Here is a 24,557-nt window from a genome sequence, read left to right on the forward strand (position 1 = left end):
AACACTGAATACTCTCCCCCTAAGATCAGGAGCAAGGAAAGGATGCAAACTCACACCACTCCTACTCAGTATCATATTGCAAGATCTAGCCACTGCAGTAAGAAATGCTTAGATTTAAAAGCCCCACAGGGGCGCCTGGGTGGCTCAGTCGGTTGGGCGTCCGACTTCGGCTCAGGTCATGATCTTGCGGTCCGGTCCGTGAGTTCGAGCCCTGCGTCAGGCTCTGTGCTGACAGCTCAGAGCCTGGAGCCTGTTTCAGATTCTGTGTCCCCCTCTCTCTCTGACCCTCCTCCGTTCATGATCTGTCTCTGTCTCAAAAATAAATAAACGTTAAAAAAAAATTTAAAAAAAAAAAGCCACAGAGATTAAAAAGGAACGAATGACACTGTCCCTACTCACAAACAACATGATTAACCTATCCAGGAAATCAAAAAACAAAAGCAAAACTCCTAGGGGTGCTTGGGTGATTCAGTTAGGAGTCCGACTCTTGATTTTGGCTCAGGTCATGATCTCTCAGTCCTGAGATCAAACCCCAAGTCAGGCTCTGCACTGAGCATGTAGCCTGCTTAGGACTCTCTCTCTCCCTCTGTCCCTCTCCCTCACTTTCATGTTCTCTCTCTGTCTCTCTAAAATAAATAAATGGGGGGAGGTGGGGAAGAGGGGAAAATGGGTGACAGGCACTCATAAGGGCACTTGTTGAGATGAGCACTGGGTATCGTATGTAAGTGATAAACCACAGGAATCTACCCAAAAACCAAGAGGACACTTTACACACTGTGTGTGAGCCAATCTGACAATAAATCATATTAAAAATTAACTAATTAATTAATTAATTTGAAACTTCTAGAGCTACAGTCAGTTAAGTGTCCAACTTCAGTTCAGGTCGTGATCTCACGGTTGGTGGGTTTGAGCCCTGTGTTGGGCTCTGCGCTGACAGCCTAGAGCCTGGAGCCTGCTTCAGATTCTGCGTCTCCCCCTCTCTCTGTCCCTCCCCTACTCACACTGTGTCTCTGTCTTTCAAAAATAAAAACGTTAAAGAAATAAAATTAAATTAAAAAATAAAATAAAAATAAAAAAAACTCCTAGAGCTAATGAGTTTAGCAAGGTTACAGTAAACAAAATCAATACACAAAAACCAATCAATTGTATTTCCATATACTAGCAATGATCAATCAGAAGCTGAAATTTACAGAAAACAGTAACAGTTTATGACAGCTTTAAAATCATAAAATAGGGGCACCTGGGTGGCTAAGTCAGTCAAGCATCCGACTCTTGATTTCACTCTCTCTCTCTCAAAATAAACAAGCAAACAAAATACAGTATCACAAGAAAGTGTGGTGGTGGCAAATGGATAGAATCTATGGAACAGGAGAGAATCCAAAGACAGACCCACAGAAACATGGCCATTTGATTTTTTTAATTATTTTTAATTGTGGTAAATTAATATAAAATTTAGCATTTTAACTTTTTATTTATGTTTACTTATGTACTTGTGTTCATTTTTGAGAGAGAGAGACAGACAGACATAGTGAGAGCAGGGGACAGGCAGAGAGAGGGAGACCCAGAATCTGAACAGGCTTCAGCTCTGAGCTCTCAGCACAGAGCCTGATGCAGGGCTCGAACTCACAAACCGTGAGATCATGACCTAAGCTGAAGTCAGATGCTTAACCGACTGAGCCACCCAGGCGCCCCATCATTTTAACCATTTTTATGTATACAGTTGAGTGGCATTAAGTACATTCACACTGTTGTGCAACCATCATCACCATCCACCCACACTGCAAAACTTAAGCTCCATAACCATTAGACACTAACTCCTCCTTCCCACTTCCATACTCCCAGTGCTCAGCAATCAATCACTATTCTACTTTGTTTCTATGAAATTGACTGCTCTAAGTACCACATATAAGTGGAGTCACATGGTATCTGTCCTTTTGTGACTGGCTTATTTCAATAAGCATAATGTCTTCAGTTCATCCATGTTGCAGTATTATGTCAAAATTTCCTTCCTTTCTAAGGCTAATATTCCATTGTATATACACACCATACTTTGTTTATTCATACATCCATCAATGGACACTTGGGTAGCTTCTGCTTTTTGACTACTGGGAATAATGCTGCTATGAACATGATGCACAAATATTTCTTCAAGACCCTTTCAATTCTTTTGGATGTGAAATTGTGATATCATAATTTTATTTTCAATTGTTTGAGGAACCACCATACTGTTTTTCCTAACAGCTGCACTATTTTATATTCCCACCAAGAGCGTACAATACAAGGATTCCAATTCTCCACATTCTCACCAACACATTATTATTTTTTGTAACAGCCATTTTAATGGGTGGGAAGTGCTATTGCCTCATAGTTTTAATTTATATTTCCCAAACATTAGTGATGTTGAATATCTGTGTGTGCTTGTTGGCCCGCTGTATTTCTTCTCTAGAGAAATATCTTCAAGCATGTTGCTCACTCTTCAATCAGGTTGTTTTTTGTTGTTGTTGAGATGTCAAAGTTTTCTATATTCTAGATATTAATTCTCTATATATACCTGGATATGTGACTTGCAAATACTTTCTCATATTCTGCGGTTTGATAGGGCCCTTTATGCACAAAAATTTTTCTTGATAGGGTCCTTCATGCACAAAAAATTTTCATTTTAATGAAGTCTAACTTGTCTATTTTTTCTTTGGTTGCCTGTGCCTTTGATGTTATATCCCCAAAATCACTGCCAAATCTAGATTCATGAAGCTTCCCTCTTTGCATTGTTCTAAGAGCTTTACCGTTGTCACTGTTACTTTTAAGGGTCCAACTTCATTCTTTTCATGTGGATATCCAAGTTTTCTCAGCACCATTTCTTGAAGAGATTGTCCTTTCCCCCACTGAATGGTGCTGGCCTTCTTGTTGAAAATCAGTTACCACATATGTGAGGGCTTACTTCTGGGCTCTCTATTCCACCAGTCCTTATGTCTGTCTATGCCAGTACCACATTGTTTCGACTACTGTAACGCTGTAGTAAATTCTGAAATCAGTGAGTCCTCAACTTTGTTCTTTTTCAAGAATGCTTTAGCTATCTGGGAGTCCCTTGAGATTTCACATGAATTTTAAGATGGGTTTTTCTATTTCTGGAGATTTTGATATCTTGGAGATTTTGATAGAAATTGCAATGAATCTGTAAATCACTTTGGGTAGTATTGACTTTTTAACAATATACAGACAAAGCCAAGCACTTAAAGATTCAGAATAGTGGAACTCATTTTTAATGGAAATGCATAATGGCACAGCCACACTGGTTTGACTATTTCTTATAAGATTAAACATACACTTACCAAATGGCCCCGGAATCCCACTTCTATGTATTTACCCTACAGACATAAAATCTTACATTCACATAAAAACCTGTACTCAAATGTTTATAATAGCTCTATCATTAATCACCAAAAGCTGAAAACATCCAAGTACCCTTCAATGAGTGATTGACTAAACAAATGGTGACACATTTATACAATGAAATACTGTTCAGTTATAAAAAGAAATGAACTATACAGGGCATGTAGGTGGCTCAGTCATTTAAGTGTCCAACTTAGGCCTAGGTCATGATCTCATGGTTCACGGGTTCAAGCCCCACATCAGGTTCTGCACTGACAGCTCAGAGCCTGGAGCCTGCTTCAGATCTGCAGATTCAGTCTGACTCTCTCTGCCCCTCCCCTGCTCTCACTCTCTCTTTCTCAAAAACAAACATTAAAAAAATTTTAAAAAGAAAGAAATGAACTATTGACACCTAAAACAACTCTAAGTGCAAAAAGTCAGTATCAAAACGTTACATAGGTACACCTGGAGCCTCACTGGGATTCTCTCTCCTGCTGCCCCCCCAATTGCACTCTCTCTTTAAAAAATAAAAAAAACTGTAAATGCTTCAAATAAAAAATGTGTACCGTAGGATTCCATTTCTAGGACATCTTAGTTTAGATAAGACAAAACTAAAGGTTGGAGGGGAAGGGAGCAGGGTAAGCTATAAAGGAGATGGCACGGGTATTGAAACTGTTCTGTATCCTAATTGTAGCAGTAGTTAATGCATATACTGCCAGTACACAAAAAATGTGTACTATTTTATTGTGCGGTATTAAATAAAATTTATTTTAAAATGTTATAAAATAATAAAGACAGGGGTGCCTGGGTGGCTCAGTTGAGTGGCCAACTTTGGCTCAGGTCACAATCTCATGGTCTGTGAGTTCGAGCCCCACATCAGGCTCTGTGCTGACAGCTCGGAGCCTGGAGTCTGCTTTGGATACTGTGGTCTTCCTCTCTTTCTGCTCCTCCCCTGCTTGTGCTCTATCTCTCTCTCTCAAAAATAAATAAATGTTATAAAATAATAAAGACATAGGAAAATATTCATAATACACTATTAACTAAGTAAAGAGGGAAATAGTTTATAACATATCACTGCAATCCAAATTCTGTAAAAATACATTAAATAGAAAAAAGCAAAAAGAAATTATTACACACCAGAATGCTAACAATGGCCATATCTAGCTAACAAAATCATAGGTGACTACTCTTCTCCTTAGTCTATTTGATATCCTATAATAAGGTAAATCACTTTTAAAATGAGAATTTTCAGGAGCACCTGGATGGCTCAGTTGGTTAAGTGTCTGGCTCTTGATTTCGGCTCAGGTCATGGTTCGTGGGTTTGAGACCCACATCAGGGCTCTGTACTGACAGCGTGGAGGCTGCTTGGGATTCTCTCTCTCCCCTCTATCTCTCTCCCCCCTCAACCAGCTTGCTCTCTCTCTCAAAAATAAATTAAAAACTTAAAAAAATTTTTTTTTCAAATGTGTGAAACTGTGGGGGTTTTGGTGTTTTTGTTTATTTTGTTTTGTTTTTGAGAGAGAGACCGTGAGAGCAGGGGAGAGGGGCAGAGGGAGAAGGAGAGAGAATCTCAAACAGGCTCCATGCCCAACACAGAGCTTGACAAGGGACTCAATCTCACAACTGTGAAATCATGCCCTGAGCCACAATCAAGAGTCAGAAACTCAAATGACTGAGGTGCCCCCAAACTGTTTTTTAAAATCAGTTAATTCTGGGGCACTTGGGTGGCTCAGTCGATTGAGTGACCGACTTCAGCTCCGGTCACGATCTCACGGTTTGTGGGTTCCAGCCCCACGTCAGTGACAGCTCAGAGCCTGGAGCTGCTTCGGATTCTGTGTCTCCCTCTCTCTCTGCCCCTCCCCACTCATGCTCTGTCTCTGTCTCAGGAATAAACATAAAAAAAAAATTTTTTTTAATCAGTTAATTCTAATACCTACTTCAAGAAAAGTCAATTCTTTATCAATGCACTATCCATTTGCATTCCTGCAAAACTTGCAAAAATATTATCAAAAATACATGATCTTTGCAAACTGACAGGACACACTGTAAAATTCCATTTCCACAGAGATAACATCAGAGTTCAGTGCTTAAAATACTCTAACATAGTATAGAAAAACATCATTCAAAGTCAATCAAAAGGGTACAAAATCAGCGTTCTAACAAGACTTTTAAAATATAATTAAAGTAACCAAAAATAAAATCACTTAACAAAAGTTGTTAGTACACTATATTATTCAAAGCCAAAGTGAGTATTCCTGTAAAACAAAACTTGGTGCAAAGCAAAGCAAATTTGGTAAAGTTCAGTGTGTAGACCATGAAAAAGGGTAACAAATGGATAAAACGCAATGCAGGCATAGTATTATTCCAGGCAAAAGAACCAACATCTGCCTGAGCACGAAAGAGGGTCTCCAAAAGAGACAGACTCATTGGAATTAAGAGTTCCAAGTTCCGGAGTGCCCGGCTGGCTCAGGTGGTGCAGCATGCAGCTCTTGATCTTGGCGTCCTGAGTCTGGACCCACACTGGGTGTAGCTTACTTAAAAATTAAATCTTAAAAAAAAAAAAAAAAGTTCCAAGCTCTCTATTCACTTTATCCAAAAGTTCCACCAAACCACTTATTTTACAACAATCTTAAGTATCTGACATCAACTGACAAAGTTTTATTTATTTATTTTCTTTTTTTTTTTTTCTGACAAAGTTTTAAGAACATAAATAATCGCCACTGAAGTTTCCGTGGATGGGACTCAATCTTTAAGGACCTACCCCATGCAAGAAATTCTGGGGCCTATTTCACATATGTTATTCAATTTGTCACAGTTAAAAATCTTTCAAACCACCTTGGGACACAAAAGTTACATTCTTCCTTCATGATTTTGAACTGGCTATCATTAAGTAAAATTTGAGAGCTACCTTCCCTACTGATGTTGCTCAAGATAACTCTAACCATCTGTATATAAATTCCTGTTGCACACAAAGTTGCCCATATGATAAGGAACTCAGCTACAAATCAATACAATTAGGTAATGCAGAACATGTACCCTGTGAATTTCTATTTGGAACTCATATTTGAAAGTACTGTTCTCTGTAGAATACAAATGGTACATGTATCTAGAGGTCACACAGACCTTTCATCATTCCTCATATAGCCTACATTTTAAGTCAGTCCAAGTCAAATTCCATACAAATATGATGAAAATCCATCTAGCTGTTTTTGCATATACAGTATGCAAAAAAAGGGCAATAATAGGGCAAAAGAAACTTCCCTGGATTACCTGCCCTGTTTTCTAACATCAATGGGAACTTTGCTCAAGGGCTGCTTCATAGACCCTTCCAGACCAAAGCACAGCACAAATTTACCCATCATCATCTCATACCAGCTCTAATTTCTTACAGCATTTATCACCACTTGATTGTGTGTGTGTGTGTGTGTGTGTGTGTGTGTAATATACCTCTTCCCACTAAACCACTGGCTCTAGGAAATCAAGGACTTTGTTAACTAGTGTATCGCCAGTGCTTGACACACAATGTCTTTGAATAAATGAATCATTTTCTATAGTTTCAAAGAGCTTTTTAATAGATTAAAACTAAATGATAATGTAGCAAAATACAATAGTCTCACAGCTTTTGTTTTGGTTTGTTAACACAACATGAAACAAAGACAGTTCAGGCATGAAAATAGCTGTGGGCCTATTTCCCCCTATCTTACTCCTGGGCTGCCAGTATGAGGAGGTCACTGTCCTTGGCTCTAGTGACATTTTGGTGAACAAGTATCAGAGCACTTGGCTGGTTCAAAAAACAACCAAAACGGAATTATACTGAAAAGGACAAAACAGAAAGCAGAAGAATGGGGCCTGGGTGGCTCAGGTAGGTGTCTGACTTTGGCTCAGGTCATGATCTCATGGTTCGTGAGTTCAAGCCCTGCATCCGACTCTGTGCTGACAGCTCAGAGCCTGAAGCCTGCTTCGTTCAGATTCTGTGACTCTCATTCTCTCTGCCCCTCCCCTGCTCATGCTGTCTCTCTCTCAAAAATAAATCAACATTAAAACAATTTTTGAAAAAAGAAACGCAGCAGCATAAATTTGGTTCTTGACATATCTCTGTTGCTTACAAGCATATTGCATTATATATTCACTAAATACAATTTAAAACACAATGGGGTAGGTTTTATTAGCAGACTAACTTGGGAGGTTTTTCTTACCCCAAAAATTAAGGCTAAATAGAACAATATTCAGTTCAAGATACTATTCAAGTGAAACGTGTCTCTCATTTATCCCAGACTTATCATGAAGTTGGAACCTCTAAACCTATCTGCACACTAGAATCACCTGGTATCCTGTTCGGGCGCCTGGGTGGCTCAGTCGGTTAAGCATCCGACTTCAGCTCAGGTCATGATCTCACAGTTAGTGGGTTTGAGCCCCACATCGGGTTCTGTGCTGACAGCTCAGAGCTTGGAGCCTCCTTTGGATTCCATGTCTCCTTCTCTCTCTGCCCTTCCCCTGCTCCCTCTCTCGCTCTCTCTCAAAAATAAATAAACATTAAAAAAAAAATTTATATAGAATCACCTGGTATGCTGTTAAAAAAAAAAAAAAAAAAAAAAGCCTGGCTTCCACTCCAGACAACTTGAGTCAGAATAATGGGACCCCAAGCAGAATTTTTTTTTTAATTTCCCCTGATGATTCTAATGAACAACCAAGGCTGAGAACCACTGCCCTATGCCATCTCCCCAATCTTCTCTCCTACTTCATAAATCAAAGTAAAAGTACAGAAACAAATCATGAAGATTTAAATTCCTGGCACCCACAATAAGTCTCAATCCTATCTGCCCCTTCTAACATTTCTATCATTTCCCCTAAAAAGTAACCATAATATCTATCTCCCCTAAAATACATCCCTGATTTAATATACACAAATGAGACCACAATTACTTCCTTTTAGGGGCACTACCCTTCTCACAAACTATTTTATATTGCAATTACTTTATTCTTTTTGTTACTTGTACATCTATTATCCCCTCTTTTATACCCAAAGAGTTTGCCTTAACTTTTTTGTTTCCTTCACATCTGAAGTGCTACAGTCTACAAAGACATTTCTATATTCATTATCAGATAATAAAGTAGTCTAAGCAAAAATTATCAGACCAGGGGCGCCTGGCTGATTCAGTCAGTAGAGAATGCGACTCTTGATCTCAGGATCAAGCCCCATGCTGGGCGTGGAGCCTACTTTACAAAAAAAAAAAAAAAAAAGAATTGTATAATAAAAAAGTAAATAAAAATAAATAGTTTAAAAAAAGAATTACCAGCCCCTTTTAAAGATAGTAACTCTGAGAAGCTATCTTGCCAAAGGCATGAGGCCATCAGCAATGCAACGCACATATCAGAGGTACCTCCCTCCCAACACTCTCCCCACTGCTCTTACATACTATTGTAGAGAAATCTGTTATTGTTTATATTCTATCAACTAACTGATACTAAAAACATAACTCCTATAAAAATAGGTCCCTAAATTTTTTACCTTAAACTAGAAGTCCTTACACTGAAAAATATGGGAGCCATAGGTCGGAGGGACCAAATCCAAGATCCTCAGGCCATCTATCACTCCCAGCCTTGTGCTTTGCACTCTGATACCAAAGGGCTTAATAACAAATACTGCCTGCTACATGCCTCTACTCTTGCTTATGCTACCTAACTCTATCAACTTGTCTAGAAAGGTTTCCAAATTGGAAGGCAGGGGAGAATTCAAATTCATCTTTATCCCAATATGGCAGGCAAACATTTGTTGAATTAAGCTATATAATTAAAAACCCCAACCCAAAAGTAACACTTATTGAGTGCTTATGGTAGGTTAAGCAGTAACTACATGTTTCAGGTTATTTAATCTTTCCAGGGGTGCCTAGCTGGCTTAGTCAGTCAAGCATCTGACTCTTGATCTCAGGGTCCTCAGTTCAAGCTCCACATTGGGTGTGGAGCCTACTTAAAAAAAATTTAATCTTTCCAATAACCCAACAAGTTAAGGGTGCCAGAGTGAGGTTAAGAATGTTGCCTAAGGGCACAGATAGGAAGTGGTAAATCACTGACTGAAGGCATTCTGGCTCCAGAACCAATATCCTTAACCACTAGGCTCAGTCTTCCTAACCTGTGTCCCCAAATCCTCAAGCTTCAACTCTGAATTCCCAATACCTCCTGGACATCTCTACTTGGATGTCCTTCAAGAACCTCAAAATTAATGTAACTTAAATCACTATCTCCCTCTTGCTCCCCAATCTTCTCCAACAAAAACCACTCTTCACACCTTCTTGTACTGCTTATTTGGGTTAATACACACCATTTACCCAGTTACCTAAAGTAGGAGCCCACGCATGAGTGCTTTTCACCTTGTCCATCTCTCTCATCCCCACATTCACCAAATTACACTGTTCCTACCTTTCAAACTAACTTACAGAAAGCTCTCATCGCTTCTCACACCAGAGCATTAGCTTCAAACCTCTCTAAAAACAAATTTGATCATGTGATAACCTACAGTGGCTCCCTACCACTGACATCAAGTCAAATTTCTTAGCAAAACAGATTATGATCTTGTGTTTGCCTATCTCTCAGCTTCAGCTCTAACCATCCCCTCACACACCTTAACCCCCAATGTCTTTCCTTGAAAATCTCTTTGTTACTTGAATTCACCATGTGTTGAAAGACCAACAGCTCTCCCCACAAGCAAGTACCCTAGCTTAAGATGATGATCCCTATAACATTCCCTCCCACTACCTCATCTTTCAAAATGGATCATAAAAACAACCTCCTTTGAGAAGCCTTCTTTTTTTCCCTCGGGTTGAAGAAACTTCCTCCTGTGTACTCACACAGCATTGTGCATATCTATATCACACTACTTAAGACATTATGCTAAAATGGTTTACCTAAACACATCACCAAGCATACATTCAAAGGCCAAAATGTTGTCTTAATTATTTTGTGTTCCTGTGCTAGCATAATGTTGCTCTTTTAACAATTTCAACTCCAAAATCAATTCACTTACATAGTTTATATTTCTCCTGTAATACAGAAGTTATTATTTTATAATTATGCCCATTAGATTTCACCCAGTCACATTTCCACATGCATGGAAAACTGGAAGAATACTGCTACTTCAACAGAATATCTGTAGCAAAAATGTCTACTACACTTAAATAGCCCCTACTACCAAAGAATAAAAACATAATAAAAAAACACTTATAGAGTACATACGTTACACAACCACTTTATGGGATAGGCACTATTATTATCTTCCTTTTGTAGATGAACTTCAAAATTAAATAGAACCAAGACTTAAGATCAAAATGTTCGGCTCCAGAATTTGATCTCTTAGAGTGACTCTCAATAAGCCTAAAACTACTAAAAGACCAAGATAAATTCTCGCTAGAGCAAAACCATCTTTGAACAGGTAATAGGAAAACTTGGGAGATAAAAGTTAAAAAAACCGTATAAACTTCAAGGATCTTAAAAACAATCTTCATATAGGGGCACCTGGGGGGCTCAGTCAGTTTAGCGTCCGACTTCAGCTCAGGTCATGATCCCACCGTTCATAGGTTTGAGCCCCATGTTGGGCTCTGTGCTGGCAGCTCAGAGCCAGGAGCCTGCATCAGATACTATGTCTCCCTCTCTCTCTGCCCCACCCCCCTTCAAAAATAAATATATATTTTTTAAAAATCTTAATATAAATTTTAGTCTTAATATAAATTTATTCTAATTGTGGCAAAATGTTTTGTTAATAAAATAGTAAATTGGGGCACCTGGCTGGATCAGCTGGTACAGCATGTGACTCTTGATTTCAGAGATCTAAGTTCAAGCCCCACATTCAGTATAGAAATTACTTAAAAATAAAATCTCAGGTCATGATCCCACACTCCGTGAGTTCAAGCCCCGCGTTGGGCTCTGTGCTAACAGCTCAGAGCCTGGAGCCTGCTTCAGATTCTGTGTCTCCCCCTCTCTCTGCCCCTCCCTTGCTCATGCTCTGTCTCTGTCTCAAAAATAAATAAAAACATTAAAAGAAATGTTTTTAATAATAAAATCTTAAATAAATAAATAAAACAAATCTTTGACATAAGATAGGTCATCACGTTTCATTATTAAAGTCAGTCAATTGCAACATCAAGTTTGTACTCAGCCCACAAAGAGATCTGACCAATTAAGTTTTTATAAAGAACTCAGATGTATCCAGAAAACAAATATTTTCTAAGGCTACTAAAATTCCAATTCTATACTGTCTTATATTATCTTTCATAAAAGAATAATTGAGACTAGGAAGGCTACATGAACCAAAGTCAGGAAATAGGAAGTGGTCTGAATCATCTACAATTTCTAAAACAGACCTACAGGATGATTTTGCATTTTATCCAAATTAATGCATGCCTAATTCAGCAGTAGTGAGAAAAATATTACCACTTCTAACAAAGTGATAGTAACTAAGAGTTGTATCCCAAAAATTAGATCTTGAGAAATATGCAGGTAACCTAACTAGTTTTCTATACTACAAGACTTCTTGATGCAGGCAGCTCTGGGCTTTGAGTCTGAACAGCAAGTTCATATCAAACAAAAAGTAAATAAAGAAGTAAAAATTCAGCCAATCTGAACTTCACTGCACCTGGAGTACAGTAACCTTTTTCTCATTTATGACCATCGTGGTAATTTCTCAAATCAAAATCAACGTCTATACAGGAAAAGGAAAAGGGGAAATATTCATAAAGAAATGTGAAACTAGAGCGTTGGTCTAAAAACACTAAGCAGCTTTGGAGTTTCCTCACCATGACAGAAATCTGGAACCTACTTCAGAAACAGAAGAGACATGATTTCCTTTTACACATATGCTACAACACCTACTGATTAATATCCATATATCTTCTGTTACTTATGTAGATATACTACATGAACAATTCATATATACACAGAACTAGTAGTAGAACAGTCTTAACTTCATTCTGACATTCAGCCACACCAATACACTGCAAGACATTTATCCAGAGATAATATTTGTCACCAACATTTACATTTCCAACTACAACTCAACAGTATCTATCCTCTGTACATAACACTAAAGCAGTGAACATTTTTTCTAAAGTAATAGTGAGGAACATGGCAATACTAAGCATCCACGAGGCTTAAGAGAATTAACATTCACTGTATACAAATGCTAAGCAGTGTTAGGCACTTTAAATATGTTTACCACTTAATCTACACAACCACCCTATTAAAGGTTAATCTTAATTTACAAATGAGGAAGTTGAAATTCAGGAATTTTAGAGAGTGAGTTAGTGAGCTAAAATTCAAAATTCAGGGGCGCCTGGGTGGCTCAGTCGGTTGAGCGTCCGACTTTGGCTCAGGTCGTGATCTCGCGGTCTGTGAGTTCGAGCCCCGCGTCCGGCTCTGTGCTGACTGCTCAGAGCCCGGAGCCTGTTTCAGATTCTGTGTCTCCCTCTCTCTCTCTGACCCTCCTCCATTCATGCTCTGTCTCTCTCTGTCTCAAAAATAAATAAACGTTAAAAAAAATTTTTTTTAATAAAATTCAAAATTCAGAATACCCATTCCCTTTCCGCATGCCCTCAAAAAAGTGTATTAAAAAAAACAAACAATATAAAATGTACTACATTGGGGGGAGGGGTACTATTTCAGAAAGCAAGAGGATACATTACCACTAGTAGTTAAATAATACAAGAAAATACTGAACAAAGGGCTTAGGACCAACCCCTGGTACCTGGTGGATTTAATAAAGAATGTTGATTCCATAAAAAAGAAAAAAAAAAAAAAAAAAACCTGAACAATACCTTACTCAAAGCAAAAATTAGATGGATTCTGCTGAATGGTAATAAGTGGTAAATATGAAAAATAAAGTTAAACTTTCGAGTTAAGTTCAAAAGATTTAACAGAGAATACCAAAAAGGTTTAAGTAAAAAAGGAGTATTTACAAAGATTTACAATTAATAGAAGAAATATTTTTGAACAGTAAACACACTGTTCTAAAAACTTTCTGTGTACTAACAGTTAATTCTGACGATTAGTACAATTATCATCCCCATTTTGCAAATGGGGAAACTGCAACAGAAATGTTAAGTAATTTAGTCAAGGTTACACAGTTAAATTGGGAGGTGGGGGAAAGCAGAAATTGGGATCTTAACCCGAGCCAACTGTCTCCAAAACCAAGCTCCTCCCTTAACTGTTATGCTAAACTGCATGAACAAACGAAAGCTAAAGAGAACATATCTAGCAATATAAACAATATGGTCAAGTGGTATATGTAGAGCTATTTTGATTTTTAAAATCCAAACTGCACAAATTTTCATTAGGGAATTGCAAATTAAAACAATGAGGTCCCACTACACACCTATCTGAATGGCCACAATCCAAACAAAAATCAGAGTGCTAAGAGGGATTTGGAGCAACAGGAACTCTCATTCACTACCACTGGGAAAACAAAATAGTACAGCTGCTTTGGAAGACCGTTTGACAGTTTCTTACAAAACTAAACATACTCCTAACACATGATCTGGTATTCACGTTCCTTGGCATTTCCCAAATGAACTAAAAACTTATGTCCACACAAAAGCCTGCACACAAATATTTGTAGCAGCTTTATTATTCATAACTGCTGCAACCTAGAGGCAACCAAGATGTCCTTCAATAGATGAATGGGTAAATAAACTGTGGTACATCCAGACAATGGAATATTACTCAACGTTTAAAAGCAGTGAGTTAGCAAGCCATCAAAAGACATGGAAGAATTAAATGCATATTCCTTTTTTTTTTAAATGTTTCTACTTTTTAGATTTTATTTTTAAGTAATCTCTACACCCAATGTGGGGCTCAAACCCACAACCCCAAGATCAAGAGTCACACGCTCCACTGACTGAGCCAGCCAGGCACTCCTTAAAAATGGATATTCCTAAGTGAAAGAAGCCAAACTGAAAAGGCTACATCCTGTATAATTCCAACTATATGACATTCCAGAAAAGGCAAAACCACAGACAGTCAAAAGATCACAAAGTGGCAGGGGGTAGGAGAGAGGGATGGGTGAACAGGCAGCGTACAGAGGATTTTTATGAAAGTGAAACTGTTTGGTATGACATATCCATTTGTCAGAACCCAGAGAATGTATAACACCAAAAGTGAGCACTAACATCAACTAGAGACTTGCGTGATAATGATGTGTTAATGCAGGTTCACTGATTGTAACAGTGAAGGAAGGTTGTGTGTGCACAGGGGCAGGAGGTATATAGGAGCACTGTACTCTTCTGCTCAATTTTTACTATGAACCTAAAGCTATTCTTAAAAAATCTGTTTAAGAAAAGAATGAGGGGCAAGCGCCTGGGTGGTGCAGTTGGTTAACGTCTGACTCTGGATCTTGGCTCAAGTCATGATCTTCAAGCCCCACATGGGGATCTGTGCTGATGGTGTGGAGCCTGCTTGGGATTCTCTCTCTCCTTCCTTGTGCCCTTCCCTCACTTGTGCTCTCGCACTCTCAAAAATAAATAAACTTAAAAAAAGAAAGAAAAAAAAGCCAAAGAACGTGTTTATTTTAGCAGTTAGTATGTAAGACAGCATACATTTAACACTCATTAGCATATATACATAAATTTTAAATATTCATTAATATTTTGTACTAGGCATTCTGAGGAGGGGATATAAACAAGAGGACAGGTTCCTTCCCTTGAGGAGTTTTAAATATAGTTAAATGGACATTGTATATTCACAAAAAGCTAAATAAAGTGGAATTTAAATAGTTCAAGACAAAAAACACACCACAAACAGTAAGTTGCCAAATTACTAAAATAGACATTAAGAGGACAATATGTGCTTAGGGGTTCAGTGGATCACTTCAGGCTAAAAGAATCAGGAAGTTAAGATCTGCTCCAGGTCTTGAAAAATGGCTAAAATATGTCTGGAGGGAATTGGTGCATTCCAAGAAAGAGCAAAACTACTGAGTTAGGAAAGAAAATTAAATGAACCAGTTCAAAAAACTAAATAGGGAGATAAGACCAGAGAGAGACTAGTAGAGGCCAAATCATGGAAGTCAAAGAATGCCAAACTAAGGAACTGGCCTAGACACTGAGAAATCTTAACTCTTAAACACTAAAATGGATCGAATACTTGCCTCACGTGTTATACTGATAGCTCTTAACATAATGAAAAGTGTATTTATAAACATTTCATGTCAGATACAGATACACTGAAGACATATACTAGTAGACACAGTCAAAAATTCACCACCTTTGCCACCCAACTGAAATATACACACAAGTCCTGCTTCCATCCTTCAATTTCCTATCTACACTAATAGGCTACCTATAACCCTATAACCTGAACCCATTCAGAAGACATACTACTCTGTCACCCAAGAACACTCTTCTTCCCCTGATACAAAGATGTCTTTCCTCTGGGGGTATGAAAGAAGTGGCTCCTTGCCCCTTAAAGAGGGGTCATGTTAGGACCATGGTCACTGCTGGCACCTCCTCCTTATTCTATTTATAGAACTGTCACCCTCTATTAATCATCAAAAGCAAACCTACCCATAAAGCAAACCTACATAGCAAACCTCTATGTAAAGTCTATACGTATTCCAGGCAAGACAAAAAATGCAGCATTCCCTCCCCAATCACCTGAACAGATGACATACACAAGACTATACATACACAAGACTATAAACCTCTGGTAATTATTTTTAATAACTGCAATTCTCATAAATGAAAACATTTCAAATTTTGTCCATTGTTACTTTCAAACCTTTTCTGTAATCCTTTTGTTTGCCATAAACTCTTCTACATATTTTAAATTACATATTCAATCTTCTATGCATGGGCATCTGCAATTGTATTCAATCCCATACTTTTCTAATTAACAAATGCCCCAACTTATCTCAGCTAAGTTATCCCCAATCAGTGCTGTACCTTTAAACTTGTATTACAACTCTAAGCCCCTCCCCTTTAGTAATCTAGCACTAGAGTGACTATTTTCTTCCCTTTCATGAGACACATTCACATATGTCCAATTTCCCCAACTACTTATAACAAACTCTGACATACACTGTTTTTCTCAAACATAGACTCCAAATATAAAAACACCCCATTAAATTCCTTTCTAACAAAAACATTTTAAAACTTCTGTTAATACTACTTTTTATAAAAAAAAAAATCCAAATACATATCCTATGATAGCAATTAGTCAAAGCTTAAAATCATGAAAAACAGCATTAGACAATGTTTAAAGAGACAAGCCTATACTAAAAAAAAACAGAATCAGGGATACATGATTGTTCATTTTAATTATTCTTTATACCTTTTTGTGTTTGAAATATTTTACATGAGAAGAAAGATATCCAATTACTAGTGAGTATCTCCCTCTCTACATAGTGACAAGTTGTTACCTCCATATTGCAGTTACTGTGAATTGCTACATCTGGGACACCCCTCCTGTCCTTTACCTAAGCCAAGAAAAGAAAAATTACAAGCCTACAACCCAAACTTTCTCTTAGACATATCTTAGATAGGATCCGGGTTTATATTCTGTAGCTGTATACAATCCATTTCTTTCACATCTCTCACATCCACAGAAGTTAAATCTCTTATTTTATCTTTCTAACCCTACATTGCCATTAACTCTTACGTGCCTTACTACACAGTAAACTAGAATAATGACCTGTCCATATTTGCACATGTTACAAGTGAATTGATATACCACATAACTCATTTCGTTGGCTAAATGCACACAGTCATATACATTATATCTGTATGCAGAAGTCTAACTCACTCATACACTAACTTTTCAATCTCAATTTATAACATCTAAATTAAGCTACACATCACCGCAAATGAAATGTCATCTCAGCCAAACATAACTAACTTGGCCAGGGCAATTCCAAACAACTCCACTCCAGTCCACTGAGCGTTCACCTAATAATGCATGGAGTCTCGTCCCTGGAACAACGTTTACATCACCCAGAACAGTTCTCCACTGGTGAGATCCAGACATACCTCCAAATCCCAACTTTCGGCCTGCTGTGGTAAAACAAGTAGAGAAGACCTTAAGTTTCACCTCATTACGAAGCCAAAGGAATCTGTATTTCATACACCGCAGGTCCTGAGCTTCTCATCACTGGGGAACAGAAGTTGGAAGCCCCGAACTAGGGAACAAGGTCTGGTCTTCCATGGCGTCCGTCCTAAAGTCTTCGACGGAACCGTTTAGGCAGCTGGCCCGCCTACTTGCCTCCCCACCCCCACACCAGGCGCACCCCACCCCCACCCCCGGTGCGAAGCCCGCCGTACATCCCTGCACCTGCGGATCCTACGAACAGTCGAGAATTCACTTCTCTCTACCAGAGGGGAGGGCTTACATGCTGGCTCCGACGCTCGCCTCTGGCCACCAGGCTCTCACGTCGGGCCCAACCCTGCGACCCGCTGGCTCTCTGATCTGGCAGAAGGCATCACCGACACCTTCTCCAGGACCGACCGGGCGTCTGGCCTTCTCAGGTGCAGAGCTCCGAGGCCTCCTCACCCCTCCCAGAGGACCAACCTACACCGGACGCTCAAGGCCCGAAGGCAACTCCCACCACTCCCCGACTCGCCAGTCTTTTCTTCCCAGCGGCAGCCGCTGAAAAAGCCAAGTCCTACGGTCCTCCTCCATCAGCTTCCGGGCCTCGGGTCACAGCCAGGCCTGAGCCCCCCAGCCCTGCCCAGCGCTACCCCATTCCCGTCACGCCGCTTCCCCTCCTCCCAAGGCCGAGCCCCGGGGCTGGGCGGCTTCCTTCTCCGGCATCCCGCGGGCCCCGCTCCTCCCGCGGCGGGCCCGGCCCCCGCCCGGCGTGCCGCACACTCACCGCTGAGCGCTGAGGCCTGCAGAGTGGCCCCCGAGGTGCCGTCGATGACTTTGATGGTCCCGCGACTGGTGACGGCCAGGATGGCGTTGAGCGCCGGGTGGTAGGAGAGGCTGTGCAGCCCTTCGGCGTCGCAGCGCATGCAGCCGTCCCGCAGCACCAGCCACTCCGAGACCCCGGCCGCTCCCGCCCCCGCCGCCGAGGAGCAGCCGGAGCCCGAGGCCGCCGCAGCCGCAGCCGCCATCTTCCGGCCTGCGCTCAGCACAATCACACTGGGAAGCGGCTCAGTGACAGTCCCGGGAGGTGCAGCACCACCGCCAGTCACCATCCGGGGCCAGGGGGCAAGCGGAGCGCGTTAGCCGGAAGTGAAGTCAGGCGCCGGCACGCACGCGGGACGTCGGCCGCGCGCCCGGAGGGACCAAGCTCAGAGGGAGGTTGGCGGGGGAGGGGGACAGCGAACGAAAGAGGCGGGACCCGGAGAGGGGGCGGGCGGCGAGCGGCTGGAGCATGCGCGGGAGGGCTCGCGCTTGCCACGCGCCCTGGCTCCCGCCAGCGTCGTGTCCGCAATGTCCCATTTTTTTTTCCCTTAGTGTGGGGAGTGGCTGATGCCTGAGCCCCGCCCCGCTCCCTTGCTCCTGGCGGTGGGGGTTGGGCTCCCTGTGTTTCCGCTAGGCGGGGACCCCGGCCCGTGGGACTAGTGTGAGACGCGCTGAGGCCCTTTGCGGCGTTTCCAGCTGCATCTGGACGGTTCCCTGCAGGAGTGGTGCAGCTGTTTGGCGGTGGCCGTAAGGAGACCCAGGGTTTGAGCCACGGCTCTAGTCTACAAGTAAGCAGTCTGAAAAACCTCTGGTCTGGACTGGGAGAAACCAAACGACCTTTGGACCCGATGTCTATTGCACGCCGCCATTCCCAGATCTTTTTGTTGAACAGAAGTGCCACCTAAGAGGTCTATGCTGGAAGCATATAAATTAGTGTCTTATCCCCATCCCAAACAAGTCAAGTTACGTGAAGTGTTAATAGGTGTGTGGGGGTGTTGTGAGACCAGAAAAGACTATAGTCAAGTAAATTTATTAAGCATACCTACTAGCAATGCATTTTTAATCTTTTTATTTAAAAATAATTATTAGATTCACAGTTGCAAATACAGTACAGACCTCTGTGGTCTGCTTCCCCAAAACCTATCCATAACCCTTATCTGTCAAAAAAAAAAAAAAAAAAAAGGACAAACTCAAATTGAGGGACTCCTGTAAAATACCTGACCAATACTCCTCAAAGGTAGGGCAGGTCCAATTTACTCAGTTTACCCCAACAGTTACATGTTACATAAGTTTAGTACACTGTCAAAAGCAGGGACTTGACATTTATATGTTGTGTATATAATTCTATCACACATTTTATCACGTGTAGATTCCTGCACCACAATGAGGATAGAGAACATATGTTCTGTGTGTCTTGGGATCATTCAGTTATCTTGGAAAGCCTAAATTCTTAAAACCTAAAGTGCTGTTGTGAGAATTAAGAATCATGTAAAATAGCATCGTGTAGAATAGCATCTGACATATAGTAGGTGATCAATAAAAGTTATGAAAGTTGTCTTCCCACATTCCTGCACACTTCATTAAGGAATCTTCATAAACTATCCCAACTATATCTTAAACCTATTTATTTGTATGCAAAGTTTTGGTGGTTTATTTTGTTTGTTTTGAGAGAGAATATGCACAGGGGGGCTGGAGACCTAGAAGCAGGGAGAGAGAACCCCAAGCAGACTCTGTGCTGTCAGTGCAGAGCCCATTTGGGGGGTCAGTCCCACAAACCATGAAATCATGACCTGAAGGGAAATCAAGAGCCAGGCGCTTAACCAACTGAGTCTCCCCAGTGCCCCCAAAATTGTACTCATATAATGTATTCATTCCATTGTGGAATGGCAAATATGCCATTTCTTTAAATGTACATTCATTTTTTAGAGAGAGAGTATGATCAGGGAAGGGGCAGAGAGAGGGGGACAGAGGATCCAAAGTGGGCTCTGTGCCAACAGTAGCAAGCCTGATGCGGGGCTGGAACTCACAAACCGTGAGATCATGACCTGAGCCCAAGTCAGACACTCAACAGACTGAGCCACCCAGGTGGCAAATATGCCATTTTAATCTATTGTTGGGAGACAATATATAATAAAGTGAAAAAAAAACCCCAAATATTAAAGTCTAAATGAATACCTGATTTTGAGTCACTGTGGCCTCATTTATCAGCTCTATGAACCTGGGCAAGTCACTTATACATTCTGAGAAATTTCCACCAGTGTCAATTGGCAATGATAAAATTATTTGCCCTACTTAGGTTTGTTACAAGACTTGTAAATTGTAAAACTTATGAAAGTACTTGTAAACTGTAAAAATGGAAACAAAGGAGTTCAGTGGCTTGATCCAGGCCTCATAACTTAGGAGGAGGGAATAACAGCAAGCTAGACTTTGAACTCAGGCAGTTTGACTCCAGAACCCAGACTCCTGCTCAGAACTTCAGTGTCTTGAGGTAAATACAGTAATGCAAATAATCAAATCTAAATGTAACTGGGGTGTCATTATAAAAGTGTTTTGTTATCTCAGGACACAAGCAGAAACTAAAAACTGCCATTTCAAAGTTGTTTTCTGCTTGGGCGCCTGGGTGGCTCAGTTGGCTAAGTGTCTGATTTTGGCTCAGGTCATGATCCCCCAGTCCAGTCCGTGAGTTGGAGCCCCACATCAGCTCTGTGCTGACAGCTCAGAGCCTGGATCCTGCTTTGGATTGTGTCTCCCTTGTTCTCTGCCCCTCCCCCACTCACACTCTGTCTCTGTTTCTCTCAAAAATAAACAATGAAATAAAAATAGAATAAATAAAAACAAAGTTATTTTCTGTCAAGATTCATTTGGGCCACACTTTTCCATTAATATGAAAGGGTACCTGAATAGGCCTTGAATGCAAATTAAGCTCCTCATCTTATTGATAGGGAAAACAAACAACCTGAACACTAAATTTAAACTTGGTGTACTTCAGTGTTGTACTATAATGAAAAAATTGAGACACAGTTGTTATCTGTTAGCCTGTGTTACATTTTTTTGATTAGGAAAAAAATCATTCTTTTCTCTCTATGAATTTAGACTGCTTTTACCTATAAACCAGAATTTTCCAAAGCTATTTACCCAGAAGATGTTGTAAAATAAAACACTTCCATAATCAAAGAAATTTAGGAACCAAGTCCCCCTATATTTCTCCTCTTGGAAGATTTATAATACACAGTAGCATACCAAAAGCTCTGAGACCTCCTATGATCAACAATCCTATTTAACCTTCTTTAACCAGCATTTCACAAACTCCTATCAACAGAATCCTGCAAAACAGGTGTTTCACGAGCACTCTTCAGTGTAACTTATTGCTTGTTTTTGTGAATATGTACTTTTGTTTGAGCGCTTGCTGAGGTCTCAAAGACTGCAGTCAAGTGTTTCAGGACCCAGCTTAAGGTTCCTTAAATTGAAGTGATCATAAAAATGAAACTGCCCAAGACTGGATGAAGTTTAGCATCAACTGTGTTGATTTTGTTCTGCAGGTGGAGTTAAGAAACAAGACTTTTTCTTTTTTTTTTTTTTAAGTAGGCTCCACACCCAAAGTGGGGCTTGAACTCACTACCTTGAGGTATAGAGTTGCATGCCTTACCAACTGAGCCAGCCACGCACTCCAAAAACAAATACTTCTAACTTTGAAAATACACTGATTTTCAAGGCTAGTCTATTTTTTTTTAAGTTTTTTTTAACCTTTATTTATTTTTTCAACTTTTTTTTTTGGGGGGGGGGGACAGAGAGAAACAGAGCATGAACGGGGGAGGGGCAGAGAGAGAGGGAGACACAGAATCGGAAACAGGCTCCAGGCTCTGAGCCATCAGCCCAGAGCCTGACGCGGGGCTCGAACTCACGGACCGCGAGATCGTGACCTGGCTGAAGTCGGACGCTTAACCGACTGCGCCACCCAGGCGCCCCAACCTTTATTTATTTTTGAGACAGAGAGAGACAGAGCATGAACGGGGGAGGGGCAGAGAGAGAGGGAGACACAGAATCTGAAACAGGCTCCAGGCTCTGAGCAGTCAGCACAGAGCCGGACGCGGGGCTCGAACCCACATACCGCGAGATCGTGACCTGAGCCGAAGTCGGCCGCTTAACCGACTGAGCCACCCAGGCACCCCAAGGCTAGTCTATTTTGAAGTCATGGACTTTTGAGGGCCTCCAGCCAAGCCATTTTGGGCACAGGTGGTGATTGCCTAAAGAAAGTAGAAATTCCCTGGGGCACCTGCGTGGCTCAGTCAGTTGAGCATTTGACTTTAGCTCAGATCATAATCTCATGGTTCCTGGTTCAAGCCCCACATTGGGCTCTCTGCTGTCAGCATGCAGCCGCTTTGGATCCTCTGTCCGTCCCCCACTCCTGCCTTCTCTGCATCTCCCCAGATCATGCACTCTCTCTCTCTCAAAAATAAAGATTAAAAAAAAAGAAGAAAGTAGAAATTCCCAATGACAATCACTTTGGAAAGAGGAATTTGCTGGAATCAGAAATGTGGACTCAGAAAGGGGGCCTAACACAGAAAAAGCATTTGACCAAACACAACATCCATTCAAAGAAAAAAAAACAAAGCAATGTGGGAATGCAAGCTGGTGCAGCCACTCTGGAAAACAGTATGGAAGTTCCTCAAAAAACTAAAAATAGAACTACCCTACCACCCAGCAATTGCACTACTAGGCACTTATCCACGGGATACAGGTGTGCTGTTTCGAAGGGACACATGCACCCCCATGTTTATAGCAGCACTATTAACAATAGCCAAAATATGGAAAGAGCCCAAATGTCCATCGATGGATGAATGGATAAAGAAGATGTGGTATATATATACAGTGGAGTATTACTCGGCAATCAAAAAGAAGGAAATCTTACCATTTGCAGCTACATGGATGGAACTGGAGAGTACTGTGCTAAGTGAAATTAGTCAGTTAAAGACAAAAATCATATGACTTCACTTATATGAGGACTTTAAGAGACAAAACAGATGAACATAAGGGAAGGGAAAAAAAATAATATAAAAACATGGAGGGGGACAAAACAGAAGGGACTCAAATATGGAGAACAAACAAGAGGGTTACTGGAGGGGTTGTGGGAGGGGGATGGGCTAAATGGGTAAGGGACACTAAGGAATCTACTCCTGAAATCATTGTTGCACTATATGCTAACTAATTTGGATGTAAATTTTAAAAAATAAAAAAATTTTTTTTAATTTTTTTTGAAGTGTATTTATTTTTGAGACAGAGCGAGAGAGAGCATGAATGGGGGAGGGGCAGAGAGACAGGGAGACACAGAATCGGAAGCAGGCTCCAGGCTCTGAGCCATCAGCCCAGAGCCCGATGCGGGGCTCGAACTCACGGACCGCGAGACCGTGACCTGAGTCCAAGTCGGACGCTTAACCGACTGAGCCACCCAGGCGCCCCAAAAATAAAATTAAAAAAAAGAAAACAACAACAACTCTCAGCCAACCAAAGATAGAGGGAAATTTCCTCAACTTGGTAAAAAGTATCTATAAAAACAACAAAAACCTACTGCTAACAGCATACTTAGTAAAAGACTGAATCTTTTCCCTCTAAAATCAGGCAGAAATCAAAGACACCTACTCTCACTACTCCTTTTCAACACAGTACTGGAAGTTCTGGAACTTAATGGAAGTCATTGCAACAAGGAAAGAAAAAGAAATAAGCATAGAAAGAGAGCACTTTCTCAGACTCACCCCTCTTTCCCTTATGCAGCCACTGGTGGTGGGGGCCGGTCTTTAGGAAACCGGTAGAAGCTAAGATCACAAAGGGCCAGTGGCCCAGGACTGCAGGTGATGATTGGCAGAATGAGCAGGGGCTCTGGCTAGATAGAAGCCTGTGCCTGCAGCTACACAGGAGCAGAGACAGAGGCAAAACTGATTCTAGAGCTGACAAAGCAAACGCTCTCCCTAAAGATTCCCTGGTAAATAGGGGGACTCTGAATGGGTGGTTGAGGTTATGCCATGGAAGCTAGAATTTGAGCACATTTATAACACACTCCAGTAAAACCTGGAACCGATACACACACACGCACACACGCACGCACACACACACACACACAATTGAGCCTTATACAAATGTTGCATAAAACAAATGCCTGATGTAATAAAGGAAACAAAATTTAAAGGGAAAGAAAGTTGGACAACAATAAAAGAATCTCTAAGATAAAAAAAATAAATTATCAGCCTAATGCCCAAATTAACTTCCCTACAGAAGTTTATAGACAGATTTGCTTTATCCCAAAATACAAAATG

General features: G+C 40.7%; 1 protein-coding gene across 26 annotated transcripts in view; it reads right to left on the minus strand.

The window, feature by feature from the left end:
• BIRC6 (baculoviral IAP repeat containing 6) overlaps nucleotides 1-18,645 on the minus strand; it is a 225,639-nt gene extending 206,994 nt beyond the window's left edge. For 20 of the 26 annotated variants that reach the window (XM_043553241.1, XM_043553239.1, XM_043553236.1 and 17 more), the window contains exon 1: nucleotides 18,215-18,641. In XM_043553241.1, coding sequence (XP_043409176.1) covers nucleotides 18,215-18,539 — 325 coding nt within the window. In that variant the 5' untranslated portion in view covers nucleotides 18,540-18,641. Of the gene's footprint in view, nucleotides 1-18,214 lie in introns of all 26 variants that reach the window. The other 6 variants (XM_043553244.1, XM_043553243.1, XM_043553245.1 and 3 more) reach the window with 3 other exon arrangements.
• Nucleotides 18,646-24,557: the final 5,912 nt, after the last annotated feature.

This window comes from Prionailurus bengalensis, chromosome A3 (assembly GCF_016509475.1).
Source record: "Prionailurus bengalensis isolate Pbe53 chromosome A3, Fcat_Pben_1.1_paternal_pri, whole genome shotgun sequence".
Lineage (NCBI taxonomy): Eukaryota > Metazoa > Chordata > Mammalia > Carnivora > Felidae > Prionailurus > Prionailurus bengalensis.